General features: G+C 41.2%; 2 protein-coding genes across 2 annotated transcripts in view; one reads left to right on the top strand and one right to left on the bottom strand.

The window, feature by feature from the left end:
• CDK15 (cyclin dependent kinase 15) overlaps positions 1–9704 on the bottom strand; it is a 57685-nt gene extending 47981 nt beyond the window's left edge. The window contains exons 1-6 of the mRNA XM_045032855.1: positions 9579–9704; positions 8496–8639; positions 8224–8318; positions 7447–7526; positions 2841–2935; positions 2005–2067 (exon numbers count right to left, since the gene is read on the bottom strand). Of these exons, the coding sequence (XP_044888790.1) occupies positions 2005–2067; positions 2841–2935; positions 7447–7526; positions 8224–8318; positions 8496–8639; positions 9579–9704 (603 nt within the window). The remainder of the gene's footprint in view (positions 1–2004; positions 2068–2840; positions 2936–7446; positions 7527–8223; positions 8319–8495; positions 8640–9578) is intronic.
• A 6386-nt stretch (positions 9705–16090) lies between these two features.
• Positions 16091–23290, top strand: part of ALS2 (alsin Rho guanine nucleotide exchange factor ALS2) — a 66520-nt gene continuing 59320 nt past the window's right edge. The window contains exons 1-2 of the mRNA XM_045032167.1: positions 16091–16208; positions 21519–21662. Of these exons, the coding sequence (XP_044888102.1) occupies positions 21643–21662 (20 nt within the window). The 5' untranslated portion in view covers positions 16091–16208; positions 21519–21642. The remainder of the gene's footprint in view (positions 16209–21518; positions 21663–23290) is intronic.

The following is a 23290-nucleotide window of genomic DNA, read 5'->3' as shown; positions in this document are numbered from 1 at the left end:
TTCGACTGGAAAAGCGGCAAACAAAAATCAGGTTTCAGAGTAGCAGCCGTGAAGTGAGCTTTAGCTCACGAAAGCTCATGCTAAAATAAATTTGTTAGTCTTTAAGGTGAAACAAAAATCAGATATATAATCATATTTTGCATTGTTATAGCATCTTCCATGTGAGATCTCCAAAATTGCTTTGCAAGGATGAAAGAAACAAGCCATATGACACCCTGCTGCAGGCTCATAGTAAATCACTTTGCTGTTTTCCAGTCTTCTTGTCAATGAGGAACGAAAACATCTAAGGAGGGCAGCTGGCTGGTGTTTACTGATGCAAGTGCCAGTCAGGACACGTTACAGTTTTGTTTTTGTTTTTTAACAAGCCTTCCTGGTGGCCTAGCACTTTTGCGATGCACCAACCCATCGTTTCCTGGAAGTGGAGACACCGAGCAGCTCCATCTTCAGGGGCAAGTGACAATTGCCCACATGCTTCTGAGATCTCCCTTGTCAGTCAAGGTTGGCATTAATTTTGGAATTATAATGGGCGAGGGCTGAGCTCCACAAGCACAGCTACCTTAGGAATTCCATTCCAATTATTTTAAGTTTCCGTTCTGAATCGTAACCTTAATTTAAAAATATTAGGAGCCATTTGCTCATGCAGTGCTCTACGGGAGAGTAGAAACTGCAGGGTATGAACCTGCTTTTCCTACATTATTTTACTATACACTAAAAAATCTTCCTTTTTTTTAACAACCTAAGAGCTGAATTTTGGTTCCCTTACAATTAGTGGCAAAACTCCTCTTTAGTTAATGGAACCAGAATTCAGCCTTAAATATTTCAGATATTTAACATTTATGTTACAGTTGTACTAAGATGCCCTGACCAGGATCAGAGAATCATTGTGCTAGGTACTATATAAATGTAGGGGGAGATGTGGTCTTTGTTCCAGAGAACTTGCAACCTGCCATTTTGTTTTAGAATATTAATGTAACAAAGATTTTGTTAAAAGCAGAACTGTGCCAAAACCAAAACACTGGATCTTGGACATCTCTGAACTTTGAGAGTGTTTGAAATCTGAACAAGGATTCAGATAAGTCCTTATTTTTAAGCAAGGCAAAAGATTTACAGGGGGTTGACCAACAGAAAGGGTGTAGTTTAATAACTTTATTAATGATCTGGGAAAATGGGCGACCAGTAAAGTGGCAAAATTTGCAGATGACAGAATTATTTAAATTAGTCAAGATGGTAGAAGACTTTGAGGAACTTCAGAGGGGCCTAATAAAGCTAGGAGAGCATGACAAATGAAATTCATTGTTCACAGATGCAAGATGGGGCACATTGGGAGGAGTTGTTTGAATTATGCATAAATGCTGGGTTCTAAATTAACTGAAACTACTCAGGAAAAAAGACCTGGAGGTTCATTGTGGACGTCTCAATGGAAACCGCTTTTCAGTGTGCAGTGGAGGTCAAAAAAAGAAATCGAAATGTTGAGGATGTGTAAGAAATGGGATAAAAGATACAGAAAATATTACAATGCCCTTCTATAAATTAATGGCACACCCTCACCCTGTTCGCTTGTAGTCAACCTGCCTCAGAAAGATATAGCAGAAATAAATGGGATCTAGAAAGCTTAGAGACATGAAGATAATTCCATATTAGGAGAGACAAATGGTTGAGTTTTGAGAAGAGACCAGTTAGTGGGGAGATGATAAAGTAATGAATTAAATAGAGATGGAACTCATTGCCACAAGATGTCGTTGAGGCCAAAAGCTGAAATCCTTCTTGAATAGTCAGAAAACTGGAGTGAGGACTTTTTCAGTCTTCAATTGAAGAGTGAGTAAGGTTGAATCTTTAACAACTAGATCTTTTCTCCCAACTGTTTGTCAGGTATTTGAGATAAATAGATATTAGCAAAAGATTTAAGATGTTTTAAGTACTGCAGCATTTTACAATGACTCTCCCTAATGGAATATAAACATACATTTCATGCTTTAAGGGATACTTGTCCCTTAAAGTACTCACCATGACATTGTGAGCATGAAGTCCTCCAGGATGCTGGGCCATATACTGTGCCAGATCCGTGTGCTAAATAAGTGTGGAGGGGAGAAGGAAAGAAGACTTAGGACAAAGCTGCAGGTGAATCAACTCTAGGGAAGACTGACTAGGTCACACTATGAAGTCAAATCCACAGGTCTCTTAGCCAGTGGTACAACATACATATAATGACATTGACTCTTTTGTGACTGAAGTGTAGTATACAACACAGGCTGCAAAGCTGTATTTTTTTTCACCCTGGAAAGAAACACTTCACTTAAGCCTTGATCCAGCATAGCACTTAGTTAAGCACATGCTTAAGTGGTACATGAAATCAGGGCCCTGATCAGCATGTTGGCTCATCCCTAACAGTTTAAGACCAGGGGCTACTAGTTGTCAGAATTCATCATAAAACTGCAAATAGAGGAAACCATGGCTCATGTATTTTCCTGCTTGTTTAAGGGGTCTTTTTGTTGGTTTTTACCAAAACAGATGCTGAAATTAGGGAGCTTGTTGACTGAGATCCACGGTGAGAGAAACTGTGGCTCAACAGCACGGTTTTCATCACTTTATCATGGTAGCAATGAAGGAAATCAGTTTCTGCCAGTGTAGTGTAAATACGATGGGAGACCCTTCTTGAATGTGGCTGTCACTAAAGGGAGAAAGGAAGCAGGAAGAGCCAAGGCCATATAGACTGAAGTCAGATATCAAGAGTGAAAGAAATAATCACTGTAATGAAATTGTTCGTAACACCTTCCTTTTATAATGCTTTGAAATATTAACATTCATTATACTATCACCAAACTAGCAAAAGAGCAACTCACCATGTACTCGAAGACAAATGTCAGCGTGTCCTTTGTCTGGATAATGTCGTGCAGGAGCACAATATTGGCATGTTTCAGACTCTTGAGAAGAGAAGCTAGTGAAACAGAAATGAAGCGATGATCCCAAGAGCTGCTTTTGGCAGTGGAAGTAGCATATTTATGGCTTGGGTTGTACATGGCTCCATCAATCAGGCTGTCTGGAAAAAGCGCTGAGCCAGATACTCTGAAGCTGAGGGAGGGAGTTACATGTAAACTATGCCCTCATGCACCAGTCTGGCCCCTTGTGTACTGCAAGGGGGATTTCACCCTAAAGGAAGGCTGGCAACATTGTCACCACTTGTCCTCTCTTATGGTTTCTGAGAAGATTCACTGATTCAGCACATTCTATGACTTCCTAGGCTGCACATGGGAAGTGCCACCCAATTTTGGGGCAAGGTTGACTTTGTGCAGAAGAGGATTTGGAGTCACTTTCTAGAAGTGCAATATCAGGGAGTCTGTGCTGATATCTATGCCAGTTTAAACTGGTTTAGATGGTAGGCAGGATTTAGCCCGTTTCTGTTTCTGAAAAGCATATTGGTTAATTCTCACACCTTAATGCTCCACAGAACTGTTCTCTGAGTGCCAAGAGTGCAGTTATTAAGTTAACAGTATCTCAACTGCATTTATATAACTTATATAACTTCAGAGCCACTGCAAGTATACAGCCCCCTAGACTCAACTCTCCCCCGTGGGCATGCTTTAGCATTTCTCACACTAGGGCTCCAGCTGACAATCTCATGAAGGAAACTTCCCAACAGAATGTCTCTAGAATTTTGAATGGACATTAATTGCTAGAGCGATTAGTATTTATTGCTTGCAATACAGTCCAGTCCAGGGACCCCAATCAGGATCAGGGTCCCATTGTGGTAGGCACTGTACACACACATATTAACAGGCAATCTCTGCCTTAAAAAGAGCATTGACTCAACCAGCAGATTCACAAGCCACATGTGGCTCAAGCACGGTGCATTCCAACTTAGGGCAGGCATCACATGATGTCCTGACTAGAGCTGGACAAAATTTTTCAGAAAAACCCTTTTTGGCTGAAAAATGCAGATTTGGGTTGACTGATTGAAACATTTCATGAATTTGTTTTGAATTCGCCAAACTGTTTACATTAAAAAAAATAAAACAAGTTGAAACATTTTTGAAATAAAACATTTTACATTTTTATTTGAAACAACTTTTTTATTCAAATTTTACTTCAGTTTTATTTTTTTAAAAGGTAAATAACCCCATAAAATTAATCTAAATGTTTTGTTCAAACCTAAACAATTTTATTTTATTTTTATACTTTTTGGGTTTGCCGAAAAATTAAAAAAAAATTCATTTCAGCTTGAACTGAAATTAAATATATTTTTGATTTTTTTGATTCGGCCACTGAACCAAAAAGTTAGTTATGCACAGCTCTCATCCTGACACTGCGGTGGTTCACTCCAGGGGTAAAAATACCAATTTAAAATGAAACACAGCCAGATTAAATCTTTATGTTGGTAGCCAATTTAGGTAAGTGAAAATGTTTGGTTCATGGTTGTAGTTCTTCCTGTAACGTGTGCTGATGACCGCATTACTTACTATTATAAAACAAGCTTGTTACACTCATCTTTGCATTCTGAGGTCTAGATTGCCTGGCACAGCAGAGACGGGCTGGCAGGAAGAGATTGCACAAAGTCTCAGCACTTTGTGCCTTGCTTAGGGGATAGTCCCAATCAGGGAACGTCTACATTGCAATAAAAACCTGCGTCTGGCCTGTGCCAGCTGACTTGGGCTAAGGGACTGTTTAATTGCAGTGTCGATGTCTGGCTCGGGCTGGAGCCTGGGTTCTAGGATCCTGCGAGCTTGGACTTCAGGCCTTGGTCAAATGTCTACACCGCAATTAAACAGCTCCTTAGCCTGACTTAGCCACAGGTTTGTAACTGCAGTGTAATTGAAGAAGCCTTGCTCTGCCTGAGGCTTGAGACAATAATAGCTTTCCCAATGGAGAGGAAGGAGAAAGGATGTAGCAGAGCCTGCTGGCCCTCAGATCCCTGGTGCTCCAGAGATTTTGAGTCCAATTCTTGCACTCAAATTGTGCTCAGTCCAGGACACCCGGAGGCTGGTAAAAGCGGCCTTTTGAGACCTCCTGATTCCAAGGCTGTCCAGGGCAGGGTTAGTCAAGCCCTTGACATAAGAGAGCAGCCTCAGGGCTTCTCTAAAAATTATATCTGTCTGCCTATGGATCGAATAAACATACTTCAGCCATATCCCTTACTTATGCCGGGGAGAGGAGAGACATAATGCAACTACACTGGCTTTATGCTACCCAGAGATTCCTCTGTCATGGAGGAATTCCCAGCTGGCCAGATCCTGTGGATTTCCCGCCCTTTTGTACCATTGGAGCAGCACAAAGGATCTGTAGTGAAACGAAGAATCAAGACTATTGTGTCCTGCGTTGGACATAGTGCCTCTTAGAGGTCTCAGTGCTCTTCAGCTGGTGCATCTCAGCATCCCTCAACCATAGCATTACAGCCATAATTGAGCCTTAAGTATGTTTAATCCTTTTGAGGCTCTCTGAGATAAATTACCCCTTTGGCTGTTAAGTGTTTAGTGCCACTCCTTCAAAGTAACATAGAGTGCAACGTGTTAATAAATCTAAAGCTTTGTTTAATGACACTTGAACTATTGACTCACATTGTAAATTTAAGATGTCAGATGTCACAAAGCTCAACACAGCACAAAAGAACTATTTAAAATAGACACTTCTTAGGAACGTTCTAGTTTTATCTGAGTGAATGGCAGTTAAAGGCTCTTGGCATTTCAATTAAGGCACCTCAATTAAGCAGCTCACCCTAAAATTAGGGGAGCCTGATCGTTTGAGCAAAGAACTAGCACCAGAGTTCTAAGCAGGTAAATGTTGGAGGGATTCTCTTCTAAAGCGTATTGTACTGGTAAGTTCTTGTAGTAAGTAGATCAGCCAATGGTCCTACTTTGAGTGTCACTGGCCCTATAAGATGAACTTCCCTGCAAATAGGGACAGGTCGGTATCCCTCTTTGCTTTCACCCAGAATTGAGGTAAAGTGTCCACACCAATTCTGATCTCGTTTACATTGGTGTAAACCTGAAGCAGCTCCACTGACTTCTCTGCAGCTACTCTGGATTTAGACTGGTATAACTGAGATCAGAGGTTGGACCTCCTCTGTTCTAGGGTTGTCCTATGAATGTGGGCCATCTGGTCTCCCCCTGCATACCACTAATGTGAGCACTGGCAAAATCAACCCCAGCTTTGAAGTGCAATACTCAGTGGAACTATAAAACTGGAGTGTCATGACCCCTTCCATTTATAGATCTTACTTATATTAGATAACAGACTGGCAGAAAGGTTACATATTTCTACTTCTATTCTCCTCAGTGTAAAAAAGAAACTGGATTATATTTCCTTTGGGATCTTATAGCATACTAAAAAGCAGCCTTAATGGTAGATTAAACAGGCAGTTTGGGAAGTTATGTATGTAGGGGCATCTAAAGCTATAAGACAAAAAAATCAAGAACTTAAGCAAAGACATAAAGGAAAGAAATCAAGAAAGCTGCAGACATTTAGTCCAGTGCTCTGTGAGGTCTCATGTTGAGAAACATTTCTTGCCATGTTGAAATGGTGCATTTTCCCAAAAGTCAGCCGTATCTAAAAATTCCATCAGACTGGAATTTCTAATGCTCCTGATATCAGCAGCCATCAGTATGATAATCTATTACCTACAAAATGTTAAAAGAGCATCCAGGTTGCAAAGCTCTTGTTCATATGCATGACACAATCCTTAATTACATGATCACATGCTATTTTTCCCCCACAGGCAGCCTTATCTAGTGGTTAGAGCACAGCTTTGATTGTCAAGAGACTTAAGCAGTAGTCCAATTTCTGACACTAACTTCTTGTGTAGCTTTGGGTAAATTACTCAGTCTCGTTCTGCCTCTGTTTCCCAGCTGTAAAATGCTTAATAATAATACTTACCCTTTATATAAAGCACTTGGGATCTTCATCAAAAGTATTACTGTATTATTAAAGAGTCACTGTCAACTCTTATATCTTTATTGCCATGGACATTTTCAATGATCTACAATTGTTATTATTTATTATTTGTATTATTGTAGCACTTACACATTCCAATTTATGCTAGGCACTGTTCAAACACAGTAAGAGATGGTGTCTGCCCTGAAAAGCTTGCAGTCAAAATCTAAAGACCGATAAAGGATGCAAGAAAGGAAGTGTTATTATCCATGTTTTACAGATGAGAACCTGAGGCCCAGAGAGGTTAGGTGGTTAAGTGACACACAAATCAAACCCAGATGTCTAGAGTCCTAATCCAGTGCCTTAATCACAAAACCAAACTTCCGCTTGTTCCTAAACCCACCAATGGCAAACAGAATTATGTAAATGCTCATAATAAAGTATAAGCAGAAGAGCAGAGCAGGCAAGAAAATAAAAAGAAGTTAGGAAGTTGCCACATATGGAGGTTTTAAATTAAAATACATGTTGTTGAAAAATGATATTCCCACTCTCCCTTCAATGTTTGGATTGACTACATGTCCTTACCTTCTCGGATGGCGGTAAAAGGCACTCCTTCCTCTGTCTCCAGACTGATTACTTTCAAAGCCACCAACTGGCCATTTATTCTAAAAGGTTGGAGTGAAAGGACATAAATGGACTCAGAAGGTGCCCATCAGTGCCTAACATGCCAACTAATGCTAACTGCTGGGGACTATTCTGTGATTTTCTAATAAGGCGTTTAAAGGCTCAGTCCCAAACTCTGCCAAGGTCATATTCAGCACAACTGTGAAGGGGCAGCAAAGGTGATTGGCTCCTCTGATCCTGGACAGGTTGCTGCCATTTGGGCACTGGCACAAATTTGAGTTGGCTAAAACAGTCCACTAAGAACCATTCTGTTGGCTGAGTGTCAGTGGAATGTATTATACTTCCACTCTGCCCTCTCCACATGCCAAAACACACCCTCCTCGCCTCCAGGCAGCCCACCACAATGAAGACTTAACCAGCTTCACACCATCCGAGGGTTCTGCTTTGCCAGGGGAATCCAGAGCGCCTCCTCTGGAACAGCTTTAAGATGACTTTGCACAGCTCTGATAGGGCAAAGCGCCTTTCATCTTAACAAATAACTTCTCTGAGAAACTTAATGGGGCTCACCAGTGTGTGTAATATCCCAGTAAAGGGAAAACAAAACCTTTTATTTGCTCCTCTCTCATTTTGAATAGTCACAATCTTCTAATTTCAAATTCACTCCTGGGAAGCTCCACTGGTTTCAGTGGACTAAATAAATGGCAAAATCGCAGGAAGCTCCCTCTGGAACCTGCTCACCTGCTAATCCCCTTGTAAACTGTAGAGTAAGAACCTTCGCACAGCTTCTCCAGATTCAGGTAGGATGAAGCCATTCCAAACGGGAGGCCCTGTCTCTGCTTAGATAAGGAAAAGGCATTTTTTTTAGATCCTTTTGTCCCCCAGCAAAAACAGAGGCTATTTGCATGACGTCTATTCTGTACACAATGCTTGGTAATTACACTGTGATTCATGGCTAATGACCATCTCTGGATAAACATCTTATAATGGCTGTATACATATTGCACACTCACCCACTGGAATCTCTTCACAAAATCTGTCTCCTGGGAAGGTTCGCTGTTACTCCGTGGTCTCTTCCTCCCAGACTTTTGTAGCTGGAGTGTTTGGAACCACTGGAGTGAATCCATGGGATGTGGCACTCTGTTCAGATCTGGTAACTGGGAGGGGGGAAGCAAACTAAATCAAAGACAAATTCCTCCTACTTATTCATGATTTTCTCTCTTTTCTCCTCATTTTCTCTGATTTTCAGCTCTTGTTTTCTTTTCCATCTCCTTTCCCACACTCATGTGCCGATTCTCTAAGTAGCCATAATGGGAGCAACTGTTTAAATGCTACAGCTTTTGTAAATGGTATAGCTTGTGAAGCTGATATTTAAGAATGAATCAATAACTGGGCTGATTTACCCTTCTATTTTGGTTGTAATCTGTTTGGGGTGGGGACTGCAAACCAAATTCAGAAGAGAGGTTTACAGAAGTCTAAATTTACACCTTCTTCTGCTCCCTTCCCCCACAATTACCCTTCATACTGGGACTCTCTTACCACTATGTAACTGATACATTTTTATACATCATCTCTGAACTTGACCCATTGTCTATTCATTGCTGTAAAACACCATGCAAAGTTATGGTGATATTAGAATTACAGAAATTACATTAAATAAAAATAATAATTAATGGTGTGCAGCCTCCAAACACATATAACCCAACTGCACTGGAGTTGGATGCCTGTATACTATTTAATCCAGATGTAACAGGATTTATAATCCACAGCAGGATGCCTCCTTTAGCAAGATGTAAATCTTTGGCTCCCCTTCCTGTCTTGCACAGAGATAGCTGGAGTGGGACTTCTCCTCTGAAAACATCAGATCTAGGGAATTCTTCATAAGCTAAAGCATGGGGCGATTATAATTCTTCTCAGCAGGGAATCCACAAGACTAGAGCTGAGATAGCTAGAAGTCCTCTGTGTGGTTTCAATGGAAAGTTTGACCCTTAGTGGATTAGAAAAAAACAGCAGACATTTCAGACTTCCAAACAGAATGGAAGACTGAGCTCCTTCATTTATCTCTCTGCTAAAACGCTGGCTGGGATACTGAATACCTCCATCATAGACTCTGACTCCACTTCCACGGACTGGGTACTCTGGCTGCGTTGAGAGCCCTTTCTCTCTGAACAGCAACAGCATGATCCAGGTTTGAGAGCATTTACACACAGCGCTTCCCCCATGTTCTCCTGAGTTCGGTAAAAAAATATTATCTCAATCTCTTTCTTTCGACTCTCTGCTCCTCTGTTGCTAGAAGCGTGTTATGCCAGAGTGTTCATATGACTCACATGAGGTCTGTGCCTCAAGTAGTCTCATGATTTCAGTAGTTTTTCTCCATCAGCCCAACACCCAATGGGTCAAATTCATCCCTGATGTAGCTCCATTGATTTCAGTTAATTTGGCCCAATAGCTTCTAAAAACTGCTAATATTTATGTATAAGCTCAATGGGAAAAGAAAATCTGTTAATTCAATATTGTTTTAATTAAGTAATTCAGTGTAATTTACCAAGTAATTAAATGTACTGGTTCCCCCAGCAACAGTGGCTTGGTTTGCTTGTACATATATAATAGCTTGTATTAATTATAGTGCATGCTGTTAGGTTTTATGCCATTTTATATGTACAGTGTGGGTGAGCTATGGTTTCTGCAGAAACTGTACATTTGAATTTCCTCACTTCTGTGCATCTAAATTCTTAGCTATCATGTAATAATAACATAAGCTTTGGGCACTGCATGTCCTTGTTTGGTTATTTTTTTTGAAGGACAGAGCAAGCTGTGGTTGATGGAATATATTTTGGGCTAAGAGCACAAAGTGGCTTTAGCAGAGTGATGAATCCAGCCCAGAACATATCCCATCAATTGTACATTGCATAATCAGTGCAAAGTGGCCTTAAACTGGCCAGAGACAGTGAAGAATCTCTCCCTTTCATGGAAACCCTCTGCCAGTGGAAGTGGCTCTGATGCCTCTTGAGCCAACTTTCCCCCTCCAACCCAGTATAAGGGGTGGGAAGAGGCATGTCCTGAGTGTCCTGGGGGCAGAAGTTATGGCACACGGAAAGCAGGTATCTCATTTACATGGACTTCCCTTCCCAATCCAACCCAAGCAGTTCCCCAGTTAACAATCTATAGCCACTATTGAACATCCTATTTCTTGAGCATTTATCTCCTTTCTCTGGATTCTCTGACTCTTGTTCCTCCATTAGGATCCTAAGTGTGTATATTTGAGTCAAAACTTGTCTAGGTTAGGGAAATTAGAGAGGTACACCTGTGCAAACCCCAGTGAATGGAAACTGCCTTTTAAAATACATTTTAAAATGAAAGATGTAAATTTTTGATAGATAGATTAGATTAGATTAGATTAGATTTATTTTTCTGTGACACATCTCATTCTAAATCACAGGAAAAAATCACTTTGTTATAACAAAAATGCTAATGTCACTTCTACCAGCTAGCTGAAGCAGTGAAACGAACAAAGCATCACAATAGGTCTGTACTTCAGAGTACTGAAAAAAATGGAGTATTCAGCCCATGTAGCAGAGGTAGACTCTCTAATTTACTGTTATAATGATTACTGTGAGGGAAGGTGAGAGCAAATACCGGACTCCCTGTAACTGCTGCATTATGGCACCTCAGTATCTAAAGAAATGCTGCAAGGTAATATAAAAGACATTCTTATCACTACATAAATAATTACACAAAAGAACACATTATTTTAGAAACATTAAAGTGTTTTAAATATAATTTAAAAAAAAAAGGAAACAAAGAATGGCCTTGCAATTAATGCCCCGGACTGGGACTTTGGAAATTTGGGGCTTTATCCTGCTCCCATTGACTTCCATGGCAAAACTCCCATTGACTTCAGTAGAGTAGGATCAACTCCTGTTGGTTGCTTACTAGACCATCCACAGACTTCCTGTGTGGGCTTTATTATATGTTTGTTTCTTCAAAAATTTAAATGCATGGATAGGTGCCCAACTGGTGGTCTGGGTGCCTATCTCTCCGTCGTGGGCTTGCACAAATCACTTAACCTCTCCATTCTTCAGTTTCCCTATCTTCTAAGTGTTCCTGAGGCTGAGCCTCAGTTTAAGTATGTTCTTTAATAGTTCTCTTGGAGAGGCTGAGTTTGGGGTTTTCAGCTATAGTCTGGTACTGTGTAGTTCATAGACAGCTATCTTTGCCAGAAAGGTAAATGGCAAGTTTAATTTTCCCACCAAGCCAGAGTAGACTGTTTAGCCACTTTTAAAGCCATCTAGATTTTGTAATAGCAGCTGTTGCTGCTAATGGATACAGTGTGGTTTGATTTCAAGAAGATTTTCATTGTCTTGGTAATGCTGAAGGTTTAATGAGTTTATGTTAGATCACAGGTTCTAATATCTCCTAAAAAACTGTATTCTGTGTGCGTGACACACACACACACACACACACACACACACACACACACACACACTCAGTTCTTTCTGTAATTCTAAGCACATGCTATATCATTTGTATTTTAAAGTGACTATTAATTTACCATCATGGCTCATTATTATGCACTTGAAGCTGGTAAGACTTGTTAGTTATTTCCTTGGTGATAGGGTCCCTGCACTATGGTGTAGCAGGCTGCAGTCAAACTGTCTAACATATAATGAAGTTCTGTGGTGCCTCGAGCAAAACTCAAGCACGTGTACCGGGAGTATTACTACCGGTCTTATTTTTGCCTTTTGGTGTTTGGTGTAATTTGGTGTTTTTGAAATTATTTTGCAGTTCATTGGTTTTGGCATGGCACTGGCATGCATCCTAGGAATACCCCTTAATTTGCTCTACAAGCCACTGGTCTATTTTTGCATTCTGGTGATTACTGGAAAGATAAGACTGAACTTTCCCCAGAAGGCAAGGAAATCCAGGATCTCCTGACAGGACCATGTGAAAGCAGGAGGAAGGTGAGTATAATGGACTCAGGGTCTGTGAATTTGCCACAAGCTGGAGTCATAAGCCGGTTTGCTTAGGTGTGTGCCAGCATTCAAATACAGGGGGACATCTGGTCAAGATGGCCCCAAAGCAGTGCAGGTAACAGGTAACCAGACAGGTCAATCCAGATGTGAAGCAGTGAAGTGTGGGATTGCAATGGAAGGACTACCTAAAGTGGTATCATTAATTTGAAATAGGGCTGCATCCGCATTAACCTTATAGCAGTATAACTCATTCAAAAATATGTTGCTTCCAAAATGGAGTAATTATATATATATAGCAGGATAAGATGCAAAATAAGGTAGAAAAAGATCATTTGTGTGCAGATGCAGGTACTTATGCCAAAAAAACTAAAGATATATTAAAAAATCTTTCATATGTAGACAAGGCCCTACAGCAGACTCTTGTTGATTTTATGTAATGTTTAAATAAAAATAATTTAGTTGTTAATTACAGGCTGGCAATGCCTTAATAAGAACAACACACTGTTTGTAAATAGTAGCTTTCAGTTTCCTCCTCTAACTTACTTGTTATACTTTCCTACCTCCTTGTTTTCAGTCATAGCCCCTAACCAATTAACTCTATAAACATAATAATAATCTTGTCATTGGACATGCCAGTGGACTCTCACATAAGAGGCTGTGATAATTTATGAGAGGGTTGATTCAGAGGAAAAGGAGTCAAGTCTTCTGGTCTCTGTTCTCAGGTGTGCCACTGACTTGTTGTGTGAGCTTGGATAAGTTTCTTAACCTCTTTGTACATCAGTTTCTCCAGTAATAACACTTGCTACTATGCAGGGGTATTAAGAAGCTTAATGTTTATACAGTGCTTAGAGAGCTTCAGATGAAAGATGCCATAGAAGTACAAAGGATGTTCTGTGAGTTGAGGAAGGATTGGATCTTTTATCGTATTTTGAAAGCTTCAGAGTAAAACACAGTATTGTTTCAACATGTTCAAAAAACATGTCAGGCCCCCAAATCATGAGATTAGTTTAAAAATCATGAGATGAGTTAAGAATTTATAAATATTGGATTATTTTCATTTGCCTTCTAGTTTTGAGCCTTTATGAACTTTTATCACATTTTGAAACTTTTCTCGGCACTCCTGAGGGCTAGAAACTTACTTTTTTTTTTTTAATGAAAGCTCAGACACTCTAGTCACATGACTCCTGGAGCTGGGACTTTAAGAATAAAACCAAATTTCATGAGAGTCACAATAAAATTGTAAGAGTTGGTAATACTGAAAATATAACTTCTTGCTTCTCCTTTGACACACTGCAAATAATAGAAATAAGGTAGGTGAGAGATATAAGTTTCAATAATAATAATAATAATAATAATAATAATATGAAAAAAATGGTCATGACTTTGCTTCTTAGCATTTATTATATGATGTAACATACCGAGTTAAATTTTACTTAACATTTTTTACTTTTCCTGTACCTTCTCATGGTTTATATGGTAATGAATTGGAAGTGCGTATGTGCCAACACTGCCCTCTACTGGATGGGTTCAGAAATGATCCACCGTGTGTCTGCTATTACTTACCAGCAATTCTGGCTTTAGTAAGTGGTAGTTAGAGTCTTGCAATGTGACCTGAATCTGATGGGACCCGACTACAAGCGTCAGGGTTCGGTCAGCCCTAAAAACAACCAACACTCTCAAGCACTGGTTCAATGGTCTCTTATCACCTCTTCCTGCCTGTGGGGTTGGCGCGGTGGTCCAGGCTGTGTGCGCCACTTTTGCTGGTCGCCACAACCTCGCTGCGACCAGCAAAAGTGGCACACACACAGTGCAGTGAGGTGTGCAGGTTGTCAGGAATGGGGCATGCAGCAGCTGCTGAGCCAACCCCAGAGGCAGGGCGTGGCAGGAGATGGATTGTGTGCACAGGGACTGGGGACCAGGAAACCCCATCAGGCCAAACCCCAAAGATGAGGTGGTGACACTGACAGTCTACATATTACATCCTACAGAGGGGGACTGTCAGGGTCAGGTCAGGTCTGAAAACGACTCAACACTCAGACTCGGGTTGGGTTCAGGTCGGTTGTGGGCTAGTTGGAGTCAGGCTTTCAAATTAGTCCAAGCAGACCTCTAGTGGTAAGAGAAATGAATAGAGAGTTTGGAGCTGCTGAGATCTAAACCCAGTGCTGTCATCGACTGTGACCTTGGGCAAGTCCCTTTGCCTTTCTTTGCCACCATTGATCAATGTGTAAAGTGGGAATAATAATGCTGAACCCCTTTACATCGATGTTGCAAGTGACACAAGTCCAGTGTTTTGAATGTGTAAAACTCTGGGTTTTACTGGTGTTTTTAATGTGTGTGTCAAGTTCCAGTACAATGATATAAAGTGGTTTGCTGTAGTACAGAGGTTCTCAACCAGTAGGGTGACCAGATGTCCTGATTTTATAGGGACAGTCCCGATTTTTGGGTCTTTTTCTTATACAGGCTCCTATTACCCCCGATCCCGTCCCGATTTTTCACATTTGCTGTCTGGTCACCTCATCAACCAGGGAGGCAGGCAGGGATGCATCAAACTTTCTAGGGGAATGTGGCAAGGCTTCTAACAATTCAGGAATTACATGTCATGACAGAGGGGCAGATGGGCCAAATTTGAACAGTGTTATGACCCTGTGCGCAAGTTTGCAAACCACTGACTCAAATCTATCACTGGCTGGCATTGTCAGCACTAATGCAGGTAAGGGGTGTTTTTATAGTACCATTTTACTTGCATTTTTGAGTAATTTGCCTGGTATCTCCTGAAGAAACGCATTATCAATGGTAAGTGGCAGCATCCGTCTTGCTATTGTGAAAAAAACTATGCTAAAGTTGGGACATGATTCAAAAAAGGTTGAGAACCCCTTTCCTAGCACCACAGGAGCGAGAGTGGAGTGGGGTTGGAGGAGATCCCGGTGTTCTGACTGAGGATGCAGTGTTACCGACTCCCACCATTTTATTGCATCACAATATCTGATTGTTTTTCTGAAGTACCAGTTCCTGGAGTCATGTGAATGTGGAAGATTCTGTTTTAATTTTTTCTAACATTTCTAACCATTGTGGTGACAGAGAAAAGCTTGAAACATGACCCAAGTGCACCTCAGAGACTCAGACATCAGAAGGCAAATAAAAAGAACCCTGATCTCTAAGCCCATCTCATGGTTTTGAGGGGCTTGACATGATTTTTGAACGCTTGGTTGGTTGCAGCTGACAATGTGGGGATGCTACCTATGCAGGCCAAGGGCTGGGAGGCAGGAGAATGAGATGGGGTGCTATGGGGCGGTGTGGCTGAGGCTCGCCCTGCGCTGGTGGGCGCTGACGGTGTTTGGGGTGCAGGGAAAGGTGCATTTACCCCGGGCCCTATGGGACCAGTCTAAGGCTACTGATGTGCACGTTCCCCTCGAGAGGGATGCTCCTAACACCACTGCGGGAGGGGAGGCAAACCATTCCCACGCGGTCCGCCTTGTGCAAACTCTCCCTCCCCTGGGCTCACACCCCGGACGGTTCTCTAACGCCCCTCACACTAGTTTGTCCCAGACGAGCGTCCGTCTGCGCGCTCAGTCCCGCCCCCGCCCCGCGGTTCGACCTCTTTACCAACCCGCCCTGACACGAAGGGAGTTGGCGTTAGGCTCCGCCCCTTTCCCCCTCCTGTGAGTCAGCTGATCTCTGAGCCGCAGAAGCCCGCGGCGATCCGGCTGCTAAGGCGAGAGCGGCGCCAGGTGAAGTGGTTCCCGGCCGCCTGAGGTAGCGCGAGCGCCGGCTTCAGTGAGGGGGGCGCGAAGGGCTGGAGCCCGGCGGGGAGTGAAACTTGAGTCACGTGACGGGGCGGGGGGGCAGAGGCGCTCCAGTTACCCAACCGCCTCACCCGTTCCCCGGGGCGCGCAAGGCCCCCATCCTTCGCCGTCCCCCTCAGAGCTCCGCTCCGCGCGGGACCCACAGCCGGGGGCTCGTCCCAGCTCCGGCGCCGGCCCCTGTGTGGCCTCGGCACGTCCCCCCGCCTGTGCTCGCTGCCTTTCCGAGGAGGGCAGCGGGGCGGGGTCTGGGTGTCGGTGACCTGCCAGAGGGGCCGGTGGCGTCTCGGTGTGGGGGGCTAAGGCCGGGGGTGGGGGTCAGGGGCCCGCCGGAGAGTGAGATGCACCAGCCGGCGGAGCAGCCCCCTCACGCAGGTAAAGCGGGAGCGGCCAGAGCGCTCGGCTCATGGGGCAGCAATAGTCCGCGGACCGGTCCAGCCTCTTTGGGTTGGTGGGTTGAGTTCAGCTCCCTCGGGAGTTAAGTGAAAGTTGTCTGGCGGCTGTTCAGTGTATAAGTTTGGTAATGTCACTCCAGTCCCCAGAGGATTAGTGCCCACATGAAGGGGGGGGGGGATCCAATTTGTCTGGTGCTCATTTGATAAACGTGTTGATAATTTCAGAAGAGACCACGGATTGCTAAATAGTCCGTATTTATTAAAGGTGGCTCTTCCAGGGCCAGGCTGAAGTGTGCTTATGGAGGAGCATGCACTGTTGTTAATAGTATTGTGTGGATGTGTTTTTTGTGACCAATTATATGGCATAAACGTCACATGAAATATGTGCACAGATCAAATATCTTAATTTTTAAAAAATCAAATAGCTGTAAGGGTGCACAGATCTAATTTCTTTTTTTGTTACTGACTCCCACGCTGTCAAACAGAGGGGACTAGCAATTCTAGCCTAAATATTTTATTGGAGATCTATGTTTACTTAACCAGTAAACTCTTTCCCCTTGTGTTGGGGCTGTACTATTGCTTTTCAGCTACCAGATTCCTCCTGATAGTAAGCTATTCACACCTTCTCTGTTGTTTTTGCTCTTCCCTCTTCTTTATCCGGATGTTACTTTTTAAAAAATTATTTATTTTAGCTGGTCTCTCCTCTTGGTTTGCTAAAATCCTCTTCCCCCACTATACTTACCTTTCTACCCTAGGTCTCCTAGGATCACATTTCCAAAGGCCATCTGTCAGTGCTGTCTGAAATTGCTATTACAGGTTCACCTGCACTGATGTTAGCAACATTGGGAGCCCTAACATAGATGTACCACCTGCTGCAGCCCTGCTTCATATTTAACATTATGTCATTTAACCTGACTAAGGCAGACGTAACTGGCACAGCGTTAAAAACATTGTTGGCAACTAGTGGCCCACATACATGGGGGTTACCTGCATTGTTAATACCAGTGGACCTGAACCACTGTTAGCAACAAGGTGACAATTACAGAAAAATTTCCTAACATCAACAGGGCCAACTTTTGCCTGACTGAGGAGGGGTGGATGTAACTTCCTCCAGAGCCCCTGCTGCTGCTTTATCGGTTTGACAGAAATATTGCAAATTTATGTTTTTGTTAATATAAATTTGAAGCATATGCTGGAACATCCTTATAAAAACTTTCTTTGTGACTGTTTAGTTAGTTGTGTTTTGTATAGTCACTGAAATGTGTGGTCTAGTTATTAAATAGAAATGGTAAGTAAATCAAAGGGGGGGATGGCCATGTTATAAAGCTTATAGGAGTTACAGTATGTACAAAAATGAGGTCCTTTGTTTTGGTTGCGTTTTGAGTGTAATGGAAAATGTATTGTGGCATCGAATATGTATGATTTTATCACTGAATGGTCAATAAGGAACACAGTTCTATAGTAACCGGCATACTTTATACTGTACTGTAGGGGTTTTTTTTCTTGCGTTTGAAATAATTCTTACTAGGTTATAGGATAGTGCACTGATGTTTCACTTCTTGGAGCATTTGGGTTAAAATCCAATGGAAAAATTAGTTCCATCTCTTGAAAGTCACCATCTGTCCACAAAACAAAACCATCCCAAAATTTGGCTCTGTTCAGCATTTTGTAGTTTCTGGTCAAGAGAGACCTAGGTTTGGAATAGCATTAAACTCATGGAGATAAGGAACATTTTTTAAATGTTCATGTATTGTATTACAAAATTTTACAAATATTCTGTAAAGCTGAACTTAAGAATGTATGAAGATCAGTAAAAGAAGTAAATGGTGGTTTTTTTGTTTTGTTTTTTAAGGTAGTATGTCCAGTGGTCAGAGAGTGTAGTTAGAAATTGGGAATTCCTGAGCTCTAATCCGAGCTACTCACTAGCTGGCTTGGGCAGGTTATTTAAATGTTGTCCTTCAATTACCTATCTGTACAATGTAAATAATAAACAACTACCTCACAGGAGTGATTTAAGCTTTAATTAATCCTTACATAGAATTTAAAGGTTTTAAATGCCTTAGAAATGACAAATAAAAGTTTGCCATGTGGCTGTAGCTGTGTTGTTCCAAGGAGACAAGGTCGGTGAGGTAATATCTGTTGTTGGACCAATTTCTGTTGGTGAAAGACAAGTTTGTTTTTTTTTAGCTTACACAGAGCTCTTCTTCAGAAGCTTGGCTCTTTCACCAAAAGAAGTTGGTATAATAAGTTATTACCTCATCCACTTTGTCTCTCTAATAAATGGCAAGGTATTGTATAAAGATAACTTAGCTAAAATGGTTAATGTGTAATTTAAATAATACTTTCTAATCAGTATACCTAGTAACTTTAATTTTAGTGTAAGGAAAATTAAAACACCACTTACCTTTTCTATTTTGCCTAGTATCAATCCATGTTGTAATTTTTTCTTACTCAATAACTACATCCACTGTATTGTGCCATTCTTCAGATGAGTGCTAGAAGAGATCTTGCCAGATATCTAAAACTTAGTCTGCTGTTCAGTTGTTTTTAGTACCTTAACAAAAACAAAACTAAAACTAAAACTTTGTAGCCTCTGATGTTACAAAGCATATATGTGCATGATCTTGAATAAGCTTAGTTTCTGCTTATGACTACAATCTAATCATTGGGTATTTAACATTATCTGTGTAAGTCTTCCTTCATAGGTATCTGATGGAAATGTGATTCCAATCTCTGAAGCCTGGGTTGCCCACAGTGATGGGGGCACTGGTGAATTAAAGTGTGTATGAATCTTGGGGTTAGAAAGTGTCATCAGACTCAAAGAATTTGTGTTTTCTTGAGTTTCTTCACTGTGATGTATTATTATTCTGGATAAGAATATTTCACATGGTTAGAGGTTCCAAAAACATTTTGTGACTCATTTAAAAAAAAATTAAGCTATGGTTTATTGCTTATTCTCAGGTATTGCATATCCTGACTGAGATTTTAATCAAAGATCATTTTAAAATGACTTTTTGCAACAGGTGGTAACTGGAAATGTAACTGCCTCAGTTAGTAACTGTGTTGTAGCAAATATGGCTTAAGTGTCCTATTTCTTAGAGAGTGGGCCACAATATTTAATCAAAGGTATTTAATTTATTTTATCATTATTTTAAGATTGTACCATATTAAATAAAAGAGCCACCAAATAAGAAAGCTCAACTTATTTTATCTCTGAAAAATGTCATCACTTGGACTTAGTTTTTATTAGAATATGCATCAGTGTAACATCTCTGAAAGAGACAAAGTAGTGAGGTAATATCTTTTATTGGACCAAATTCTGTTGGTGGAAGGGACAAGCGTTCAAGCTTCATCGAGCTCTTCTTCAAGACTGTTGAACGCTTTTCCCTTCCACCAACAGAAGTTGGTCCAATAAAAGATACTACCTCACCTACTTTTTGTCTCCTCTCATATTCGTTGGCCAACATGGCTACAACAACAGTGCAATGTACTGTTTTTGGACAACTGAAAATTTTTATGCCACAGCCATTATCACCTCTCAACTTTATGTATCTGAAATGTCACCCTGCCTGCCCCCCTTCTCCCAAATATATAATTATTTGGCGTAATTGGATTTTGTGTTCTGGTTCCCCAAAACTCTGTTTTTTCCCAACTCAATCTACAATATTTCTCAGTTACCTAATATTTTGTTAAATTGTAGAATTCTAGATGCATCTGCCCTAGTACAAGAGGTTATCTACACATAACTAAACTTCATGAATGTGACTGGCAGAGTTTTAGTTCCAATCTTTCTACAGTAAAAGGCTTACAACTTATCCTGGTTCTGAATCTTTTCTCTGTTTCCTTTGATGCATAAAAGACCCATTCAATCAAACTGAATGCTTTTTCAGCACACCTCCCTGTCATAATAAACACTGTTGTCTTGTTATAATATTGTAAAACTTTCTGAAGATCTCCTGTACATAAAACCAAATTGATTTGAATGGATAAGATATCACCTGCATGCACTGCTGTCATTTTATCAAGGATTATTTTTAGTTCAGTGTTTAGCAAGGCATTTGGCCAATAAGAATCAAAGTTTTCAATTTCTGGATGTTGATAACTGAGTGAAAAGTCATTTGGTAATTTTTGTTTCTTATAAACAAAATTAAAACGATTTGAAAGAGGTGCTCTGGCTTCTTTGCATTCATAAAGCTGTATATAAGAATCTTATGGCCTCCTTTATAAGATTGCACAGTAAAGTGTCTTGAATCTATAATTTAATTCCTGCATTATTAAATTCCTACTATAGCACAAGGCCTAATAACTGTGCAGTTAGTATGCAGTGGTAGTATGTATTTTATGATTCAGGAATAAGTTTATGGATTCAACACTCCTAATTGTGTGAGCTGATTGCAGTAATGCTTTATTGCTGTATTATTAAGTTTGAGTATAGAAGTCTATTGTTAAGCTACCAGACATCAGTGAAAAAGTTGCTGTCTTGCTGTTAAATTTTTGAATGACATTTTTTGAGTATTATAGCAATGTCCAAGAAAGAGAAATGTGATTGCAAAAACAATGCAACACTTTCTGGAGATTTCTGAATCCTAAATACTACTTTTTAGCGGTTTGTAATAAGAATGTTGCTGGTTGGGAAAGCTCAAACAGCCTGCATATGGGTTGATTCTTTTCTGTCTTAGAAATAGGCTTTGTTCAATCTGTTTATGGCCCCATTGTAGGATGAGTGGGCAGAATATGTCTGACTGTTTAGCTTTTGTTTGCCAACTCAGTATGAAATAGTCTAAATACTTTTAAGCATTCTCATACTGTGTGGATGTTCATTTATTGGACATTTAAGATTAAACTTTGAATACACACTGTCTTTACAGTGCTTACGTGTGATGTGCAGTTCTATAGCCTGTTCATCTTACCGTTTCACCGAACAGTTGACAGAGCTGTCCCATACATTCTGCAAAGAGGAATGATTTGGTGATGGAGTGCTTTCACTGACTGATGGACCAACAAGAGAGAAGGTAAAAACCTGCTGAGACCATGCAGACCCCATAAAACCATTTCAGTTAATAACTGCCTTTAAAATTAATTTCTAAGGTCTAAATTAAAGTTTGGCAAAAATGTTTGAACAGGCTTTTTTGGGCCAAAAATGCATGTGAGAATCAACTAAAACATTTTAAGAACGTGTATTTTAATTCAGCAGATTATTTTAGTAAAAAAAAAAAATCTGGAAAAAATGGTTTGTTTCACTTTTTTTTAAATTAGATTTTAAATGACTTTCTTTTGATTTTTAGTTTTATTAAAAATAGTTTTATTTTGCATTAAATGAAACATTTCATTCAACCTGAAACAAAAATGTTTTTGTTTTCTGAAAAATTTTCATTTTGTGCCATCTTGAAACAATTTTTTCTGCTTATATTCCAGTTTGACCAGCTAATCAAGGTATCGGTTTGCACAGCTCTAGTCCAAATGTTCTTTGTCAATACAGTAACTCCTCACTTAACGTTGTAGTTTTGTTCCTGAAAAATGTGACTTTAAGTGAAACGATGTTAAGCAAATCCAATTTCCCCATAAGAATGAATGTAAAGGCGGGGGGGGAGCTTAGGTTCCAGGGAATTTTTTTTCCATACAGTACAGTACTATAGTAAGCCCTCGTCTTAGCCCACTGGCACCAGAGACAAGGAGGCTGAAGGTGCTGTAGGCTAGGAGAAGCACTTTGCGCAGCAGCAGCTTCCCTTACTCTGCAAGCACCGGGGTGGGGGGCTCAACCCTTGGCCTGCCCGCACCGGGGTGGGGGGCTCAACCCTCGGCCTGCCCGCACCACCCCTTCCTCCAAGCCTCCACCATTAACCTGCCTCTTCTCTCCCCCCCACCCCCACTTTACTCCACACGCTGTGTCCTCGCTTCTCCCCTGCCTCCTGAACACTGCAAGCCAGCTGATTGCCACTGGCAGGAGGCAGGGGAGGGAGAGGGGAGATGCGCCGCGTCCTCGCTCCTCCCTTCTGCCCACGGCAATCAGCTGGCTTATGATGATCGGGAGGGAGGGGGGAGGAGAGAGGACTTGGCGCACAGGTAACCCCTTCCCTCCCCTGCCTTCTGCCCACAGCGGCAATCATCTGGTTGCAGCATTCGGGAGTCCTTGCTCCTCCCTCCTGAATGCCAAAAGCCAGCTGATTGCCGCAGGGAGGAGGGGGAAGGCGCTGAACCCTGGGGTCTGCCGGTGGGTGGGAGGCGTTGTCGGGGGAGGGGGCGTAGGGGAGCTGCTGGGGGGCTGCCAGCTGTGGACAAAGCAGGCAGCCAAACGATGTTATAGCGAAGCATTGAACAACTTTAAATGGAGCATGTTCTGTAATTGAACAGGGACATAAGATCGAAACAACGTTAAGTGAGAGGATGTTAAGTGGGGAGTTACTGTATCATTTTTTAGAATACTGTACAGTATTTTAGACCAAAGGAAAAAAATGTAGTAGCTTAATCATACTACAGGATTATGGGATGATTGGTACTCTCCATAATTTATTGCAACTGTGACTTTTTTTAAAGTTTACTAAATTTTTAGTAAAATATCCAAAATATGTCACATTAATTACTACTTTTCCTAATTGGATAAAAATCCAGTTAGTTAATTTTCAGCAAACTCTATTTTAAA

Source organism: Mauremys mutica, chromosome 10, assembly GCF_020497125.1.
Source record: "Mauremys mutica isolate MM-2020 ecotype Southern chromosome 10, ASM2049712v1, whole genome shotgun sequence".
In the NCBI taxonomy this organism is placed as follows: Eukaryota; Metazoa; Chordata; order Testudines; family Geoemydidae; genus Mauremys; species Mauremys mutica.
This window is presented reverse-complemented; position numbering and strand designations above follow the sequence as displayed.